Source organism: Elgaria multicarinata, chromosome 7, assembly GCF_023053635.1.
Source record: "Elgaria multicarinata webbii isolate HBS135686 ecotype San Diego chromosome 7, rElgMul1.1.pri, whole genome shotgun sequence".
Lineage (NCBI taxonomy): Eukaryota > Metazoa > Chordata > Lepidosauria > Squamata > Anguidae > Elgaria > Elgaria multicarinata.
In genome coordinates this window covers 67,171,245-67,189,878 of record NC_086177.1, presented here as the reverse complement: position 1 = coordinate 67,189,878, position 18,634 = coordinate 67,171,245, and the positions used below count along the sequence as shown (strand labels likewise).

Sequence of the window (18,634 nt, the reverse complement as noted above, 5' to 3'; positions counted from 1 at the left end):
TAATAGTGAACTGCATTACATGGCTATCTGAGCCTAATAACAACAACAACAAGCCCCAAATTCTACAAAAGCTCGGTTAGCTTACGGTTCAGAATGAACACGCTGGTGCCCAAAATAGCTGTCACTGCTGCCAGCAGGTGGGTAGGCTGCGGAGAGGTTTCAAATAAACCGGTGTGGACCCGGAAATCTACCCTGACAGCGTAATGGTTCATTCTACTTGCCTTCTCTCTACGATAAGTATACAACACCGGAAGCAGCGCTCAGTAGTATGTGTAGGGAATCAGTCAGCCTACCTAATGGGTCCGGGTGGAGCTGCAGTTCTAGGAATTGGGAGGATATCTTTCTCCCACTCGTGTCTCCTCTGTGTGGTACTAGGTGATACCAGCACTTGCTGCAGTATCTTTAAAGGCAGCCGCGCTCAATACCGCCCTTCTTGGAATTCAATAAAAGCCTTACCGCTGTGGACGAGTGAAGTGCCGCTGTCGCAGCAGCTGCTACCAGCTCTTTCTCCGAGACAAGCCGGGTGAGTCGAGACGGGGCTCATCGGTCTTATTGTCTCTTCTTCTCAACTTTCTCATACCCCCCCTCCCGTTTGCTGATAATGGTCTGTGACCGGGGGCGGGAGAGAGAGAAAATTAACGTAGGGTTCAGTCTTATGCATGTTTACAGTAGACAGAACTAAGTCCTCAAATTCCCAGCATCCTATGCTGTCCCGGGGATGCTGGGAGTTGTAGGATTTTGTTTTCGGCTAAACTTGCATAGGGTTGTGCCTTTATGGGTTCTTTTTCAGCTTAGCCTTCCACATCCTCTCTCTCTCTCTCTCTCTCTCTCTCTCTCTCTCTCTCTCTCTCCCCCCCCCCCCCATATTGCAGATATGGGGCTGATTGTGCTCTGTAATATTGTTCAGTATTATTGTTCTACCCATCTTGCAGGTATGGGGTTGAGTGTGTTTCTGTTTGCTATGAGTCAACTTTCGAAATGGGAACGTTCTGATTTATGGCACAGCACCTCAGTTGTGCTATAGCTTTTATAAGTGACTCCTTGGGCTGTTGCATGTGCGCTGGGGAGTTGTGTGTGACCTTCCATACTTTTTAAATAATAATAATAATAATTAATAATACATTTATTTGTTACCCGCCTCTCCCTCTGGATCTTGGCGGGGCACAACACAAATGAAAACACCATAAAATATATATAACTAATGAAAACGTTTAAAACTAATACATTATTAAAAGCAGCTCATTATTAAAAAAAGGCATCTTAAAATTCAACTAGAGATCAGTCTTTATGGCTTTCTTAAATTCTGGAAGACTGTTAAGTTGACGATTCTCTCCCGGCAAGCCATTCCACAAACTGGGAGAGGCAGAAGAAAAGGTCCTCTGAGTAATAGTTGTCAGCCTTGCTTTTGTTCGCTGGAGTAAATTCTTCCAAAAGGACCTTCTTTAAAAAAATAAAAATAAAAATTAATACTTCAACATCAATACAATCAATAGAAATCAATACAAATAAACAATACTACATAATACACAATAATATAAAATAAACATTGATAACATATATTCTAACTTAATTCTAATAACATAATCATACTTAACATAAAAGTGCTCCCCGCAACCACGGGATTTTATTCATGTTTCCAAAATCTCATTGCTTCCTCAGGAGGTGTTTTCCCTCTCCCCTTTGATAAAACAAATTCTAGAAACTGTTTCCATATTCCCTCAAATTCATTCGTTTTTATCATTATTATTATTATTATTATTATTATTATTTATTTATTTATTTATATAGCACCATCAATGTACATGGTGCTGTACAGAGTAAAACAGTAAATAGCAAGACCCTGCCGCATATTACATGTTAATTTATCGTTAATAGCAATATCCCATATTTCTTTATAACAATCTTCTATATGATAATCCCCTTGAACCTTCCAGTTCCTAGATATCATTAATCTTGCTGCTGTTAACAAATTTGTTATCAATTCTTTTGTCTCTTTATTACAATTCAGTTCTCCATATAATGATAACAATGCCACTATAGGTGTCTCTTCAATCTCCATTCCTAAAATTTATTTTATCTCATTAAACACCATTTCCCATAATTTTTGTACAAATTCGCATTCCCACCACATATGTAAATACTTTCCTTTCTTTTGACAACCTCTCCAGCAGCTTGCTGAGTTCATCTTATTTATTTTATTTAATCTTACCGGGGTTAGGTACCACCTTCATACAATCTTTTAATAATTTTCTTTTATCCTCACAGACATATTTCTCAACACTCTGTTTCCATATCCCTTCCCAACTCTGTTGCCCTATTTGTTCCTTCAAATCAGTTTCCCAAACCACCTTGCCTACACTTTCCGTCTCCCCCTTTTCCACTAATATTCTATATATTTCACTCGTTAACCCTTTTATTAATTTATTTTCCCTTTTCTCAGTTTCTTTTTTTAAGATCAGCTCCTCAAATTTCATAATCACTCTACACTCTTCATTATCCTTTAACCATTTCTTCGTCCATTGTTCTAATTGAAGATAATTTAACCACGTTAAATTTCCCTCTTTTAATCTCTCCTTTAATTCTTCTCGAGTTCTCATCTCTTCTAGCCAATCTTTTAACTTCATTACCTTTCTCTCTATTAAACTTTTCCCCAACTTTTCTTTTAAATTTCCCAGAAAGTTCCGCATCATTATCACTGGTGATATTGGGGAAATACTCGGAAGTAAGTCCTTTTTGTATGCTTGCCATATTTCCCAGTGATTTTTTAAAAGGGTGTTCTCTATTTCTTACCCCCATTTCTTTGCATAATCTCTAAAAAATATATTTTCTAATTTCCAATCTGTATCCTCTCTCTATCCTCCAACCAATTTAAATCTCCTAATCCTATCATACTTTCAACTACATGTCTCAACCTATTAGCTACATAATATAATTTTAAGTTTGGGAGCCCTAGCCCTCCTTTTTTTTGCGTTACATACCACCTTTTTTATTCTCGCTTTTCTATCACCATTACAAAAATTATTTACTATGCTTTGCCAACTTTTTAATTCTTTTTCTGATATTCTTATTGGCATCATTCTAAATAAGAAATTTACCTTTGGTAAAATCCTCATTTTTATTAGGGCTATTCTTCCAAACAAACATAAATTTATCCTTTTATATTTTTCTAGTTTGCTCATAACTTCTTTTTTCAAACTATTTAAATTTTCCTTTTCTAAATCTTCTAAATTCTTAGTAAGCTTAATTCCCAAATATTTTATTATTTCTTTATTATTTCTCCCAATCTCTCTCCTCCTTTTTACTATAATTAAACATCATCTCTGATTTTGTCCAATTTATTCTTAATCCCGTCACTTCCTCAAACTCCCTCAGATGATGTTTTATTCTATCCATTTTCTCTAATGGATTTTTTATTGTCAATACTGTATCATCTGCAAACATTTTTATTTTTATTTCCTCATTCCAGCCTGCTCCCTCAATATCGTCATCCTCCCTTATCACGTTCGCCAATAGTTTTATAACTAGTACAAATAAGACCGGTAAAAGCGGGCAACCTTGTCTTGTTCCTTGGGCAAGTTGTATATTTTCTGTAATTCCATCATTTACAACTACTGAAGCTGAATTTTGTCAATATAATTGTTCTATTAGACCTTTAAATCTTTCCTCAAATCCCATCTTTTCTATTATCTTTAGTACAATCAAACGCTTTGAATATGTCTAAAGCTATTATTCCTGCTTTTATCTTTCTCTTTTTTATCTCCTGTGTTAGACTTAGAACTCTTCCAACCAGATTATGCATTTGTCTTCCCCCTACAAAGCCACACTGATCCTTTCCAATATAATTACCTATAAATGTGTTCATTCGCTTCGCCATTATAGCTGATAAATTTTTTGCATCTTGATTTATTAATGAAATAGGTCTGTAGGAATCTGGGACTGTTAAGTCCTTATCCGGCTTTGGAATTAATATAATTAATGATTGTTCCCATGATGGTGGTATCTTATCTCCTTCTATTATCCCATTATACAATTTCATTAATTTTGGTACTATTATTTTTTCCAAAAGGACCTGAGTGTGTGGGGCGGATTGTACGGGAGAAGGCGATCCCGCAGGTAGCCTGGACCCAAATCATGTAGGGCTTTAAAGGTGATAACTAACATTTTATACTTCGCCCGGAAACTAATTGGCAGCCAGTGAAGAGATTTTAAAACTGGTGTAATATGGTCACCCCTAGGTGTACCAGTGACCAGCCTAGCTGCCATATTTTGAACTAGTTGAAGTTTCCGGACTAGGCACAAAGGGAGCCCTATGTGGAGCACATTGCAGAAGTCGAGCCTCGAAGTTACCAGTGTATGCACTACTGTCTTTAGGTCTTCCAACTCTAAGAAGAGGCACAGCTGGCGTATCAGCCAAAGCTGATAGTAGGCACTCCTGGCCGTCACATCTACCTGGGCTGTCATTTGGAGCGACGGATCCAGAAGCACCCCAGCCTCCGAACACAGTCTTTCAGGAGGAGTGTAACCCCATCCAGAACTGGTTGACACACCTCCAAACCCAGGTAATGGCCTTTGACAGCAAGCACCTCCATCTTGTCTGGATTCAGCTTCAGTTTGTTTTTCCTCATCCAGCCCATTACCGCCTCCAAGCATTCATTCAGAGGAGACACACTGTCCTTAGCTGACGCTGTTGTCGAAGGCATAGAGAAATATATTTTGGTGTCATCAGCATACTGATAGCACCCCGCCCGAACCCAAGTAGTGGCGCTTGGGTTTGAAGGGATTACCTGTTTTGCATAACATTCACTGCTGCTTTGGGAGTGTTCTGTTACTGAAGGTTGAAATCTGATAAGAGCTATTGGTTCATTGGAGCACTTTTGTAGAGTATAATTTACTGACATCCAAAGGAAGTGATTGGTCCCATGTCAGTGAGATCCACAAATCTAGGGCAAGTATCCCAATAAGCCTCTGTTGGACAAAATATAGGATGATGACTGTGACACCTGGGAAAACCAGTTATGTCTGAATCCTGGAATAAGCAGCACCCTTTCATTCAAACCCACATATGGAAGGAGAAATATCTCCTTAAAACTCCATTAAATGGTTCATGCATTAGGGAGTTTAGGTGGAAGTTTTGGTTTCACTTTTGCCCACTTACTTTCCCTACTTTAGTTATAACAAGAAAATGAATGTTAATGGTCCTGTTTTAAAGCTTTCAGTTGTCTTCTGTTTCAAATGTGGTCAGATAAAAGTTACTTTGCAACATATCTACCTTTTAGAGAACAGATTTTGTGTCTCACCACCCAGTCCTGTGCAACTGCTTTTATCAGTGCAGTACAAGCAGAGGCTGACCCTGAGACACAACATTAGATCAAGGGGACAGGGGAAAGATTTGCATAAAACACATTTGTGGGAACCTGTTTCTTACTGCTGCTCAGTCGCATGTACCGCATGTACGATTAGAATCTATTGGCATATATTGTGTGTTATGCTTCCAAAAGCACTGGGTAAGCAGGTATGACAGGTTTGGCGTTCTCAAAACTTGATGCTATAAAAAGCTAGAAAATGTTTGCAATCCATGTTCCAATTATTTGATGCCTTAAGGATACAATCCTTTGCATGTTTAGACAGAAAAAAAATCCTACAACTCCCAGTATTTGAAGTCTCGGCATTATAGGACTTTTTTCTTTCTAAACATGCATTGGATTGCACTTTAGGTGGTCTTGTCTTTATCTGTTGAAAAATGACTAACAGCTCAAATTGACAGCTCTAACCAGTTGTACATGATAGACAATGCAGTTGTTACATTCTTTAGAGAATTTGATATAATATGACTTGTTTTCTTTTTAAACAGAATATGATAGGCCAAAATGAATCCTGTGGTGCGAAGCCGGTATCTACATCTTATTTCACATGCTTGCTTTACATTTTGGAAGGATGGACTGGAATAGAATACCTGGAGGAATATCTGAGTTATGTCGTCTATCTCACATGGCTCTTTACGCCACTACTTGTAGCTTTTATACTTCCTACAATAACCTTCCTCCTCCTTTACATTTCTGTTATCATACTTCATATTTACAAGAGACGGACAGACCTAAAAGAGGCTTATTTGAATGATTTCTGGGATGGTGCAAGACAAATGGTGTCAACTGTATGGTATGTTCATGGAAGAATATGGAATGGTAAGTGCCCTCTAAAATACTCTTCCTATACATAGGTGATCTGAACAAACATATCCTTTAGAATAAGGATGCACATTTGTAAAATCAATGCATATGTTGATGCTTAGTCCCAGAATAATTTTCCCTTGCATTTTTAAAGAACACCTTTGGTACAATTTCAGAGTTTCTTTTTTGAAAAAAAATTCAGTTTCCAACTTTCCACACTAATTAACTAAGCATTATTTTTTAAAAAAAAAATCAGGTTGAACTATGTGAGGAATTCGTTGGTGTACTTTGTATCTTCTGTGTATTTGAGGGAGACAGACTACAACAAGATTTTAGTCATGGGAGCTCTGTTAAAGTTGTTTGTTGCCAACTATATTTTATTTATAATATTTATACACTGTCTGATTGACAGTGCCCTTTTGGCAGTTAACAATAGAAATTAAAAATCATAAACACCACCAACAAATGTCCTAGGGTTAACATAAAATCAACCATGTTACAAAACTAATAAATAAAACCCAATAATGGCCACACAGCAGATCTAACTACATCAAAATAAGGCCTAAAGTCAGATGAAAATGGATCTAGAAAATTAGTTTCAAAAGAAGTGAGAGGTTGTGGCCAGCAGTCACATACTTGAACGCCTGCCCAGGAAAGGCATAATTACAAATTGCCTATACCTATTTGCAACTTTAGAATCCAGGTAAGTTAAGTGTTTTTGTTTTTGTTTGAAGAAGCAGTCTAATTACAGCCTCTAATAGCTGTATGATGTCTGTTCTTGACTCATGACTATGGACTTGTAGAAACGAAAAAGTGAAAGGAAAAATCCAAAAGCAGCTTAGAAAACTCTCATTCTGATTTTGCACCCTCTCTTACCAAGCTATGTGTGAGAGATTAAATTGTGCTCAGTTCTTTTCCCACTAGAAAGTAGAAACACATTGTGATTTCTTCTATTTAGGCAAGATCTTCACCAATCTAAGAAGGCAATGTGAGGTTCTCAGACAGATAAAACTAGGGATTATTCAGAATGTTCACCATGCTTGATACTCCAAGGTTTCTTATAGTCATTGGCTAGGCATGCTTCTTCCCAGGGAGAATTCTTAAAGAATGGGTAATGATGGGGATGCATCAGTGGTTTCCTTCCTTCCTTCCTTCCTTCCTTCCTTCCTTCCTTCCTTCCTTCCTTCTCAGCTGCCAGAAATCATGGCGTTCCTGTGAGGTTTCAAAGAAAAACAGAAACTTCACATAATCAACTCTGCCTACTTTTCCTCTGCTTCAGACTACCTTAACTATCGTTTCCCAGTCTGGTAGGTCATGTTTCTCTTATGTTACCTTTACAGACATGTAGAACAATTAACCAACGCTACCTGTGTACCAGTTGGACCCATCATTAGTGCTACGGAACCCAGCAGACACTAAAGCATTTGGAAATGAACCAAAACACTCCTTTCCAAAATGGGATAGGTCAACAAAGCTCTCAGAAAGGACCTCTGCTGACTTCTTTCACTCTGGAAATGAACGTTTTGGCTCATTTCTGATGTAGCTTTAGGAATCAGTAGCTTCTTATTGCACTGGTGAGCAGTCTTGTGGATGCAACAGAATTAATGGAATTGCATGGGCAGAGCTGGGTTCTGACAGAAATTCCAGCAAGCTGTATCAAGCTGGTGTAGTATGTTTTTGAAAGAGATGACCTGTCTGAATGAATATTTCAATTTATTTCAATTATGTGCATCCAAATGATGTGGGGTTAGTTAGTTTATCTAAAATAAGTAATGTTTTCTATAATAAAATATTGAAATATTAGGAAAAGTCAACAATGAAAAAAACGAAGTCTTTCCAGATGTGTTTGCTAGAATATCTTGCTTCTCCTTGTTTTAATAATGTGTGCTAGTGATAGCAAGCACTTCTGCAGAGGAAAAAACGAAACAAAGGAAAGCTCTGATTGCTTGTGAAATTATAAATTATGGAAGGACAAACAGTTTCCAAAGTTGGAATACTCTATGAATACATATTCAGAAAGAATTTCCATCTGTTGTCTTGTGTGTCACATAAATGAGTAGCTCCACACTGCAAAACCTATTTTCCCCTAGCTTCGCATATCAATAGAGTCATACTGTGGTTTGACATCAAATGAATTGCAAAAGTAGCAAACCCCATATTATTTAATTCATGCAAACAATATACATATCAAAAATGCAGAAAAGTTTAATTAGGAAATATTTCCAAAATTGGAGATTTTGAAGATGTCCACTAGTATAGTGCAAACTAGCAATAACTTTGGCAAATACATACTCTCATATGCATCAGCAAACTGCATCTGTCACTTTCTACCTTTAATAAAGATGTGTAACTCTGTCAAAGCAACAAAGAGTCTTGGGGCATCTTAAAGACCCAACAAATTTATAAATTTGTTAATCTTTAAGGTGTCACAGACCCTCTATTTTTCAAGTAAGAAGCTGGAAAGTTTATCCAAGCATGCTAATAAGTGATAAACTCTAGTTTGGTGGATGATTATTGAAGACTTAATCTTTTTAACACTTAACCCCATTAAAAACCCTGTTAAGTTGTAGTTTACAATGACATACATGTAGAAGTATATGTTAGTTTGCTTTAACCAGTGGTCATTGTAAATATAATTATGCAATATAAAACCATGTATTTGGAGCATTTTTATTTATTAGTGATTAATTTGTATTGTGGTGTTTTTATTGTTTTGTTTTATGCCATTGATTTTATGTTCACTGCTTTGATACTTTTGTGGAAAGTGGTATATAAATTTGAATAATAAATAAAAACAAAGTGACTGCTAAAAAGAAGTGGCAAAAACTATGCATGAAGAAAATCAGAAGCTATTATTTACACCTCATCTTGTTTTCCTAAAGGTTTATAGGAGGTGTATAAATAAGAATAATAGAGAGCTAATGGAGAGCATGCTAATAACAGTCAAAATGCTTATGCAAGTAACCTGAGAAATCCTAACAAATCTCTTGAAGAATGGCTTTAGAAAGTTCGGGATGAAAATTACAGAATTATTCGCATGCATGCCCTGATATGTTTTGTGCAAAACTGAGAGCTTATTTCAGAACCAATAATTGTCTGTAGGAAGAAAAACAAAATATATTCTTATGTTTCTCTGAGTTGATAGTTGTGTACAACTTAATAGCATCAGTTTTGTGGACCTTTGCCAAACTTGTTTTTTCTGGACCATAAAGATTACATTTTCAGCTCAGTTTGATAAAATTTACTTCAAGTTTAATGGCATCAATGTAAAGGCTCAACCAGGCCAATTCACTCTCCCTGTCCTCTGCTTTCCTGTTTCCTTTCCAACTGACACTCAGTATTGTGTGGCACCTGGAAAATGCTGGCTATGCTTAGTCCTGAGTTCACTATTGGAGAAAGTGATGCTAGTTATGCTTCCTTGGCCTTACTAGACCTCTTTGGGGCCTGATGTTCATAAAATGTTAGTAAACCTTCCATGAGAACAGGTGAGGATTCATAAGGGCTGCTCCAGAGTGGTTCTGGTTATTGTTGTAACAAGTTCCCAGTAGGTGCATGTGGCGCACCTTTTTAAAAGCGTAAAAGCAATAACAACTATTCTCCACCCATCCCCTCGTGCAGTTTCCCTGGTTGAAATGCCACTTCCCGCGCAGCTGTTAGTAGCCTCCTGAGGAAAAATATACATATCCGTTATAATAAATGCTACAAGTATTTCAGGTGTTGTTTTTCCAAAGTAGCTCTTCAAATTGCACCACAATTCCCTCTTTTTTCTGTCTTGGAAAATTGCCAAAAGCTTTAAGTGTCTTCACTTGAGATATGACAGGATGTGTCTTTTTCTCTTCAAGTTTGCCAAAATTTATTTAAAAGAAGGTAAAATATGGAAAGCAACTTCCTTCAAATCACATTATTGTATCCAAACATTGTTCCTGAATTAATTTGGATTAATTTCCCAAATAATTGTCACCTTCTGGTTCCATACTTGGAGGAGAGTGGTTTCCCCCATCTTATGTAGCCATTTTTTCTTTTCCTTTTCTTGCTTTCTCTCACTGACAAATTATACCATAATGTCTTTATTTTAGTCGTAGTGATTAATAAAACAAAAACACCAGCAAGACATTTTTCAGTAATTACATTCAGAAAAAGTGAGACATAACTGAAAGCCAAATGTTAAACTATGGAAAAGTATGATTTACAGGTGTGAGAAAAGCCACCCTATATTCCTACAGGCCGGAATTCTGTTTTTAAGAGGCATCATATTTGTAGATGCCAGACCGTCATGGTGTTAATATTTCAAATCTCTAGCCATCAGAAATTAAACTGGAAGTGCTTCAGTAACTAGTCATCTGGATTCCACTCACACACGCCCCAAACCTTGACATATATAAATAGGTGCAGAAGTTGTGCAATGTTGGTTCTGTACTATGTCATCCTCAAGACTCACAAATATCGGATTTGCTGAACTTGCAAGTTCACTTCATTTGGGTATATTCACTTTGATAATTTATCTAATGCAGCTGCACATAGATCTCCATCATGCTATAGCTCAAAACTCCCTGCATAGGAATTAAGATGAAAGAAATAGAGGCTAAATGCTGTCCAAAGCCAGAGAATATTTTGGATGATCTCACATGCTTGCCATGTTCAGGACAACTCTTCAGTGGCACTATTATTTACAGAAGTGAGATCAAAGGTGCTTTCAGATAGCAGCTTCTCCACGGATGGTAGCATCAAAGCATGAAGTATTCAAAGCAGAGACATACAACCTAGCAGCTATGCTGTCAATTAACTCATCAGTTAATTTAGGCTTTCAGAAACTGGCACTAGAATTCTTGCAGTTCTTGTATGGAATTAAATGTGTCACAAAACCTCCCATCTGAAACACCCTGTACCTGTTTGAGTTTACTCTGGAATCTGTTTTAGGTAATTCCATTCCTTCCTTTGCACCCAGGCTGCTTGTACATGTGGATGACTTACCAGTCAGGAGTTGGCGTGAGTTTATAAGTATCTGTCTGGCTACATAGATAGAGCTTTTCATCCTATCTTATTTATTTATTGGATTTTGATTTCACCCAATAGCTGAAGCTGTCTGGGCAGTTCGTAAAAATCTGTTTGATGTCAAGTATAATTCTATTTAGGCTATGTTGGTAAGTGGTATGTTGGAAAGTTCTGATGTTGCCTTGTTAGATGGCTTTATGCAAGCACCGTCTCTGGCTCTGAAATCTGGTGATAATAACTATGGACTACTTTACAAAGTGATTCTAAGGATTATTGAAAATGAAAAAGTATTATATACATAATAACCATTATTCATCCCGGGCAAATGGAGAACTTCTAAAACAATTTACTTAGTAAAATATAACAAGATCAGTTATTGCAAAAGAAACATAAAGAAGCATTCTAACTGCCGCTCTGATCCTGTTATATAACAAACAAATTAGGTTCCCATCTTAAAAGTTACAGAATCAACTATTGCTTCCTTGCTTCCCCTCAACACCCTCCCCCCCCCCACAAAAATGCTGTTTCCCCCACTTTGCAGAGGTTGTCAGGAGGAAGGTGAATCCAGGAAGTAGTCAGTGAGTCAGACTGGACAGTTTCTTTATCAAGAGAAGAATTCCTTTGAATGTAGAATGGTGTCGTAACCCTTCTTGGGGGATAAAGTGAATCCGTTTGCATACATTTACTTTCATGACTTGTATTCATTTCACTTGTATTGGAATGATCAAATATGTTTTTGGTTGTCTGCTATCAGAAAACAAATGCTTCTCAAAGGCAAGGCAGAGATTGAACAAGACTGTTTAGTAGTGAAATGGCAGCAATGATCTGACAATGGCGGAAGCCATTGAAATTTTGACAGAGCACCATAATTCCTATGCAGAATATGAATGTTTTCTTTGGAGCTGGTCTTTAATGATCATTGTATTTACTTTAAATATCTGTAAATATGTTGAGGAATTAATCAAGGTTATGAAGTTAAATGTGTCCTCTAGAAAAAGTAATGATCTTCTGTCCGTACATGTTGATTAGTGTGTTGTACTCAACTTGCTCTGCAATGCTAATATGTTTTTGAAAAGTTTTTTTGAAATGTGAATTTGATATCATGCGTTAACCTTGGGTACTTTCTGTTTTTAACAGGATATGAGTTACATGGCCTAGAAAAAATACCAGATGGACCAGCTCTGATTGTTTTTTACCATGGAGCAACTCCTTTAGACTTTTACTATTTGTTGGCTGTCACTCTTCTTAGAAAGAAAAGAATCTTCCATGTCGTTGCTGATCACTTTGTCTTCTCACTGCCAGGTAAAATTCATTGATTGGGATGTCTGTTTAGTGGGGAATCTCATAACTTGTGGTTATAGATAGGAATTATTTTGTTTATTCAGTGAATGTGCTGTGTGCATTTTGGGTTGCTATTCTGCAACTCTGTAAAGATCATCACTGTTTGATAGTTCTTAAGTAGTGGCTTCAGGATTGAAAGCCTTAAATTAGGCTTGTTTTATTATGGTCTGACTTATGGAAGGTTTTTGAGTTTTATCTTCACTTGTGAATATCACCAACTATTATGTGGAAAGGGAAGAATTATGCCTCTTCTAATTGTAGCAATTTGCAGGAGGAAATGTGTGCTTTTTAAATTTAACAAACAACTCGCTAGGAAGACCGCCCAGAGAGCTCCGGCTATTGGGCGGTATAGAAATGTAATAAATAAATAAATAAATAAAGACACCAGTGAACTAAATGTAATTTAATGTAAACAAAGGAAACAACCACTTTAGTCCACTTCTATTTAATGTGTCTGTCGAATTACTTCAGTCCACTTACTAATTAAAGAGTCTGACTAATTTCCCACATAACTCTCTAATTTAGTCAGTATCCAAATGATGTTGCACTAGCCAAAACTAGGTACTGAATTAGTGCACAAGAGGAGAATCCAACTAAAGTGATTTTTGTACAGGTGTTTGTACAATGGAAAGGTTCAGCAGAGCTCCAGTAGCACTGTTTGAGTTTGCAGAATGAAACCATTGGATACTGCCCCATATTTCTTACCCAAAAGACTTAAGTAGCTACAGTACATAGAATACTTCCCAACGTTGCAGGATACTTAAAACTGGAAATGCTAATCTCTTTCAGGGTGTTAATTAGAAATTGTGTGTGTGTGTTTAAGTAATGAATACCATGTATGCTGTGAAACACAAGACATGAATCTTCACAAGTGCATTTGGCTGTTGGAGCTGGGTGGTAGGGCTAAACGTGTTTTCCAGTAATGGTTTCTACCAGAGAGAATTTTGTGGGTTTTCGAGGAAAAAATAAATAGGAAAAATTTCCTAATCAAATTAGACTAATTTGCCTAAGGTCATTTGCACTGGAAATTTTTCAGTTTGCATTGGAGAATCACTAGAGAGTAATCTAATTTATTCTTTTATTGTATTGGTTGATCACTCCCTTACTGAATCAATGGCAGCTGTGCGGGTGGGTGCTGAGCACTTGCTGGGACCTCGACAGTGCTCAAGCTGGGATCTGCGCTCATGCCTGGAGCCCCTGACTGGGTTCAGGGAACCAGATGCAGGAGTTTTTCTGGACCCAATCAGGTGTTTGTGGCATCCTTAGTTGTCACTAAGTACTAGTTCTATTTCACACTGAGACATGGATGTATTTCAGTGACATATATGTATTCTTTCACATGCTTGTAAGGGGTAATTTCCTGAAAAACATCAGTTACAACTTTGAAACTGACAAGCTTGCCTAATATTGTATTTGCAATTGGCATCCATTCATTGTTACTAATGAACTTACAAAACGGAACATTTGCCACAGAAAAATAAAGCACTGGAAAAAAATTCAGTTTATAAAATTTACACCTCCCATCACTCAACCGAGAGAAGTTTTGTGAGTAGTTAGCTGTTTAAAGTTATGTCTAAGTTTTTTTTGTTTGTTTATTTTTAAGAGAGCCAGTGTGGCGTAGTGGCTGAAGTGTTGGACTGGGAGCTGGGAGATCTGGGTTCTTGTCCCCACTCGGCCATGGAAACCCACTGGGTGACTTTGAGCCAGTCACAGACTCTCAGCCCAACCTACCTCACAGGGTTGTTGTTGTGAGGATAAAATGGAGAGGAGGAGGATTATGTACGCCACCTTGGGTTCCTTGGAGTGGGGGGAAAAGGCGAGAGATAAATGGAATAATAAATAAATAAATAAAATATTTTAAGGTAAATATTTTAATCTATTTAACACCTGCGTGTAATCAATAAACTGTTAATTTGATGCACTTTGTTTCATTTTGCCAATCCTCAAATTTGGTTTGACTGGGATCTGAGTAAACCAGGACCCCAGCATGAATACATGTTGCTTACTTTTTTCAGGTTTTAAATTATTACTTGATGTTTTTGGTGTTCTGCGTGGTTCAAAGGAGGAATGTGAAAAAGCCTTGAAGAATGGGAACTTGTTGGCTATCTCACCAGGAGGAGTTCGGGAAGCACTGTTCAGTAATGAAAATTATAACCTTATGTGGGGAAATCGCAAAGGATTTGCTCAGGTGGCTATTGATGCAAGAGTGGTAAGTGTTCTCTGAGCATAAAGGTCCCTGCATACTGACTCTACTGAAGCAAAATGATAGTGTTTTAGGGTACAATCTTATGCAAACTGTAGGACATTTTCCCATCTAAACATACATAGGATTGCACCTTTAATTACTTTTCAGAAAATGTCTCCTAAGCACTGTCTACTTAACACTATGTTAGTAGCAACTAAAACCATCCATTTCCTGGCAATTTTGGGACATCAAACCGAAGAAAAATCCCCCTCCCCCAGGCTTAACTCTTGAGCGCGCACATCTGGATCAATCTGAGTAAATGCAGGTTTACAAGGCTAAGTATTAGAGATGGTTGCTTCCAGGCACTTCCACAAGACAGTAGTTCAAACAATCTGAGGACTGAAAAAGAAATGTCTGTCTTGGTATTTTGTGTTATCTGGTCCAGGCACAAAGAAATCTTTCCATGGGCCAGTTCACACGTGACGCTAAGCCACCCTGGAAAATAAGCCACCGTGGCTTGGTTGTTCACTCGCCAAGCCACGTTATTCTGAACAATCGGGCACACGGTGGCTTGGCATGCCTCCCCAGCCCCAGCCTTTCTCTGTGTGCATTTCCCAGTGTCTTCTGTATGGTGACCTCTCTTGTATCTTTGTCTCTAAGTGGGGAATGTTCCTAGCCTCCTCTCCCTGCTCTGATTGCTGCTGCTTTTCGGAGCACTTATTTGTTTGCAACTTTTTTTTTTTTTTTAAAAAAAATAGGTTTTTCAGTGCTTTGAAGTATGCAAATAGGATTTTCTTAATAATATAATAATCCCATGTCATTTGCAAGAGCGCAGATCCAGCTGACTTCTATGTGTAGTCTGCCTTGTCAATTTCCTTGCGTCTTACAGCTGTCAAGGGAAGTGCCAATGTGGAGAAGGTAACATACAAGAAACTGCTCCAAAAAAGAGAATCAAAAGTGTGTGTGGGGGTGGGTGGGGGGGGGGGAAACGACAACAATAACTTCCACTTGGCAATGTCAGCCTCTTACTATTATGCCTTGCACTGACACTTGTCAGTGTCCTCTACACTTTCAACACTTTCCCAACTCCTGATGAAGTTGACAAATGCAAGTTATTCCTCCCACCGTTCCCCATTGGGTGGGTTGGTGTAATTACTGCATCCTATTGGGTGGGGCAGTCATGAGGATATGCTCCATTTACTGTTCTGTGATGAGATTTGCACAACTCTCTCTTCCATTACTGCCTAGCCTTCAGCTTTGCACAAATCTCCCTGACTGCTTTTTAAAAAGAATGCACAGATAGAGCGAATGGGGCACCCATGCCAGCCATACTTACACCTGCATCCCCCAGTGGGCCACCATTTGCTCCATCCTGTGCAGCTGCCTTCTAAGGATGGGGTTTTTTTTAACTGTTAGGGAGACTTGCACAAAATTGCTGTAGTGCATTAACTCCAACAGTAAGTGCTACGAAAAGGAGCCGTGTTTGGTAGGGGAGGAGCCGATAACTCCCATTTCTCAATTTCATCAGGATTCAGGGTAGTGTTGAAAGTGGAGACGACACTGACAAGTGTCATTTCGAAGAATAATATAAAGAGGCTGACTTCGGCAAATGGGAGTTATTGTGTCCCCTGTCCCTTTGGTGCTCCTTTTTGGAGCAGTTCCTTTGTTTTCTTTCTTTCTTTCTTTCTTTCTTTCTTTCTTTCTTTTTTGGTGCTTCTAAATTGCACGATGAGTTCAGAATTTCTCTTAGTATTATTTCCCCCCCTGGTCTTTCTCAAGTGTGACAGTTTAGCCTATGTGCCGTCTCACTTTGCCTATTTTCTTGCATGTTACCTACTCCATTTTGGTACTTCCCTCGACAGCTGTAACATACAAGGAGATTGACATGGTGCCTTTACTCATAGTGGTGGATCTATGCTCTTGCATACTTGTGAAAGATGTGGGAAATAAACAAATAAATAAATAAAAAGAATCCATTTGCCTACTTCCCAAAGCATGGCGGGGAGAAGGTGGCAGTCCTCCCAAAGTCCCATTTCAGCATCTATGGAGGGGTGGACATAATTCATGATGGAGGAGGAAGGCTGGAGGCAACACTGGCAAGATTGCAAAAAGTGGGATGGGCTTTTTTGTGGCTTGGATGTCATGACAAACCAACCTCAATAACCATACTATGAGCCAAGTGTTCTCAGGGTGGCTTGTTTGCAAAAAAACCTAACCCAAACTGGGTTGACATCGTGATAAGCCACGCCAACGCTAACAAGGCTCAGAACTTCGGCTTATTGTGTCGTGAGTCAATATATCAGTCTTGCTTTTCATATTTGCTTTCTGTGAAAATGTTTAAGTAGAATTCACCTATTTTGTAATCTTCTCTCTTTGTTTTCTAAAACTGCACTGAAGAATCCTCTTAAGTCCTTTCTTAAAGTCCTTCTGGATAGCAGTGTTTTTCACATGGACAGCTTACATGTTACGTTGAAAATGTCCAAGTGATATATTGTCATTGTGCTAGTGCAAAATTTCTATTCCTTGCAGAAACCCAGTTTTCATCCTTGCGCAATTGTCAAATCTAGTACTTCGGTTCTGCCTGTGAAAGCCATTCCACAAGCAGCCCGTTGTGCAATGCCTTGTGAAACAGTTTGTGCAATTCATTACATCAGGGGTGAGGAAATAAAGTTGGGGGCAGATGACCTCTCACCCACCCCACCACACACCAGATGACTACCAGAGGGTATAAGATTTGATCCCCAAATGAAGGGGAGGACAAGGACAAGGGAAGCACATTCCTTTGTTCCTTGCAGGAGATCCTTAATTTTTGTGAACCGCCCAGAGAGCTTCGGCTATTGGGCGGTATAAAAATGTAATAAATAAATAAATAAATAAAATAAATAATAAAATCCTGCAAACTCCAGCTAAGTGCACAGCCGCCACTCCCTCAGGGGTATCTGTTCCACTTCCCGCTTCTTCCCCAAGCCCCCAGTAGCCTTCAAGCCAGGGGAGGGAATTGGGGAGGGCTGTGGTGTGGGCAGGGCCCATGGAGGGGACCCAACCCTCCATTGGCAGCATGGAACCCAGAAGCCAGAGGTTCCTCACTCCTGCGTTAAATCTTCATTAAGCTAGGTTTCACTCTTTGTGCTTAGTTGTTCTGCTAGCTGTTGTGCAATTGCTAGCAGAACACCAACTCCTGTAATTTCTCTGCTGGTGTAGCATTTTATATAGCCCTCAGTGTTGTTCACAATTGCGTAAATCAGCACTAAGCTTAGCGGTGGCCAAGATTTCTCCATAGTTTTGATTAGAATTTATGTTGATGAAAAGTCAGTGTGACAATGACCTGGTTTCTATCCTGCCTTCTTCCTGTTGGACTAGTTGTGTCCAGTGGTTTTCTAATGTGTGGGAAATTCTTTCAGCCTAGTTTTTCATATTTGTCTTATTCCAAAGCAAATGTATATAAAGTTGATTTTCTTTCTTCACAATTGCATTGTAGGACTGTAGACTTAAAACAATACAGAAGGCAGCAGTTGGAATTGCCAAAATGGAATAATGCTAACCAGCACACAACTGCTAGAATATTAAATGATATCAAAAGAACTGAGGTAAACAAACATTTTATGTAACATATTAATTATCAAGTGTAAGAATACAATTATAATTTACAAGAACTGAACAAGTTGTTTATAATTGAGCATAAATAGTTTGCAAGAAACTAAACAAGTTGTTTACAGAAACTGAATGATGACTGAGTAGTTTGCAATAATTGAGCAATGAGCAGAAATAGTTTGCAATAACTGAGCCATTACAGTCCTCTGGCTTTTTTTCCCCATCTGTTTTGCAAATGCTTCATCAGAGTCAGAATATCACAACAACATCACAATGCTTATGGGTGGGGAAAGAGGAGGATTTCTTGAATATGTTCCTCAGATTCAAAAAGACTTTTTTGTCCTCCAAAAAGGGATTG

At 38.3% G+C, this 18,634-nt stretch overlaps 1 protein-coding gene across 1 annotated transcript in view; it reads left to right on the top strand.

Annotated features, from left to right (window-relative positions):
- Positions 1-283: 283 nt before the first annotated feature.
- Positions 284-18,634, top strand: part of LOC134401622 (DGAT1/2-independent enzyme synthesizing storage lipids-like) — a 51,018-nt gene continuing 32,667 nt past the window's right edge. The window contains exons 1-5 of the mRNA XM_063130734.1: positions 284-523; positions 4,372-4,559; positions 5,852-6,182; positions 12,297-12,461; positions 14,516-14,709. Coding sequence (XP_062986804.1) covers positions 5,855-6,182; positions 12,297-12,461; positions 14,516-14,709 — 687 coding nt within the window. The 5' untranslated portion in view covers positions 284-523; positions 4,372-4,559; positions 5,852-5,854. The remainder of the gene's footprint in view (positions 524-4,371; positions 4,560-5,851; positions 6,183-12,296; positions 12,462-14,515; positions 14,710-18,634) is intronic.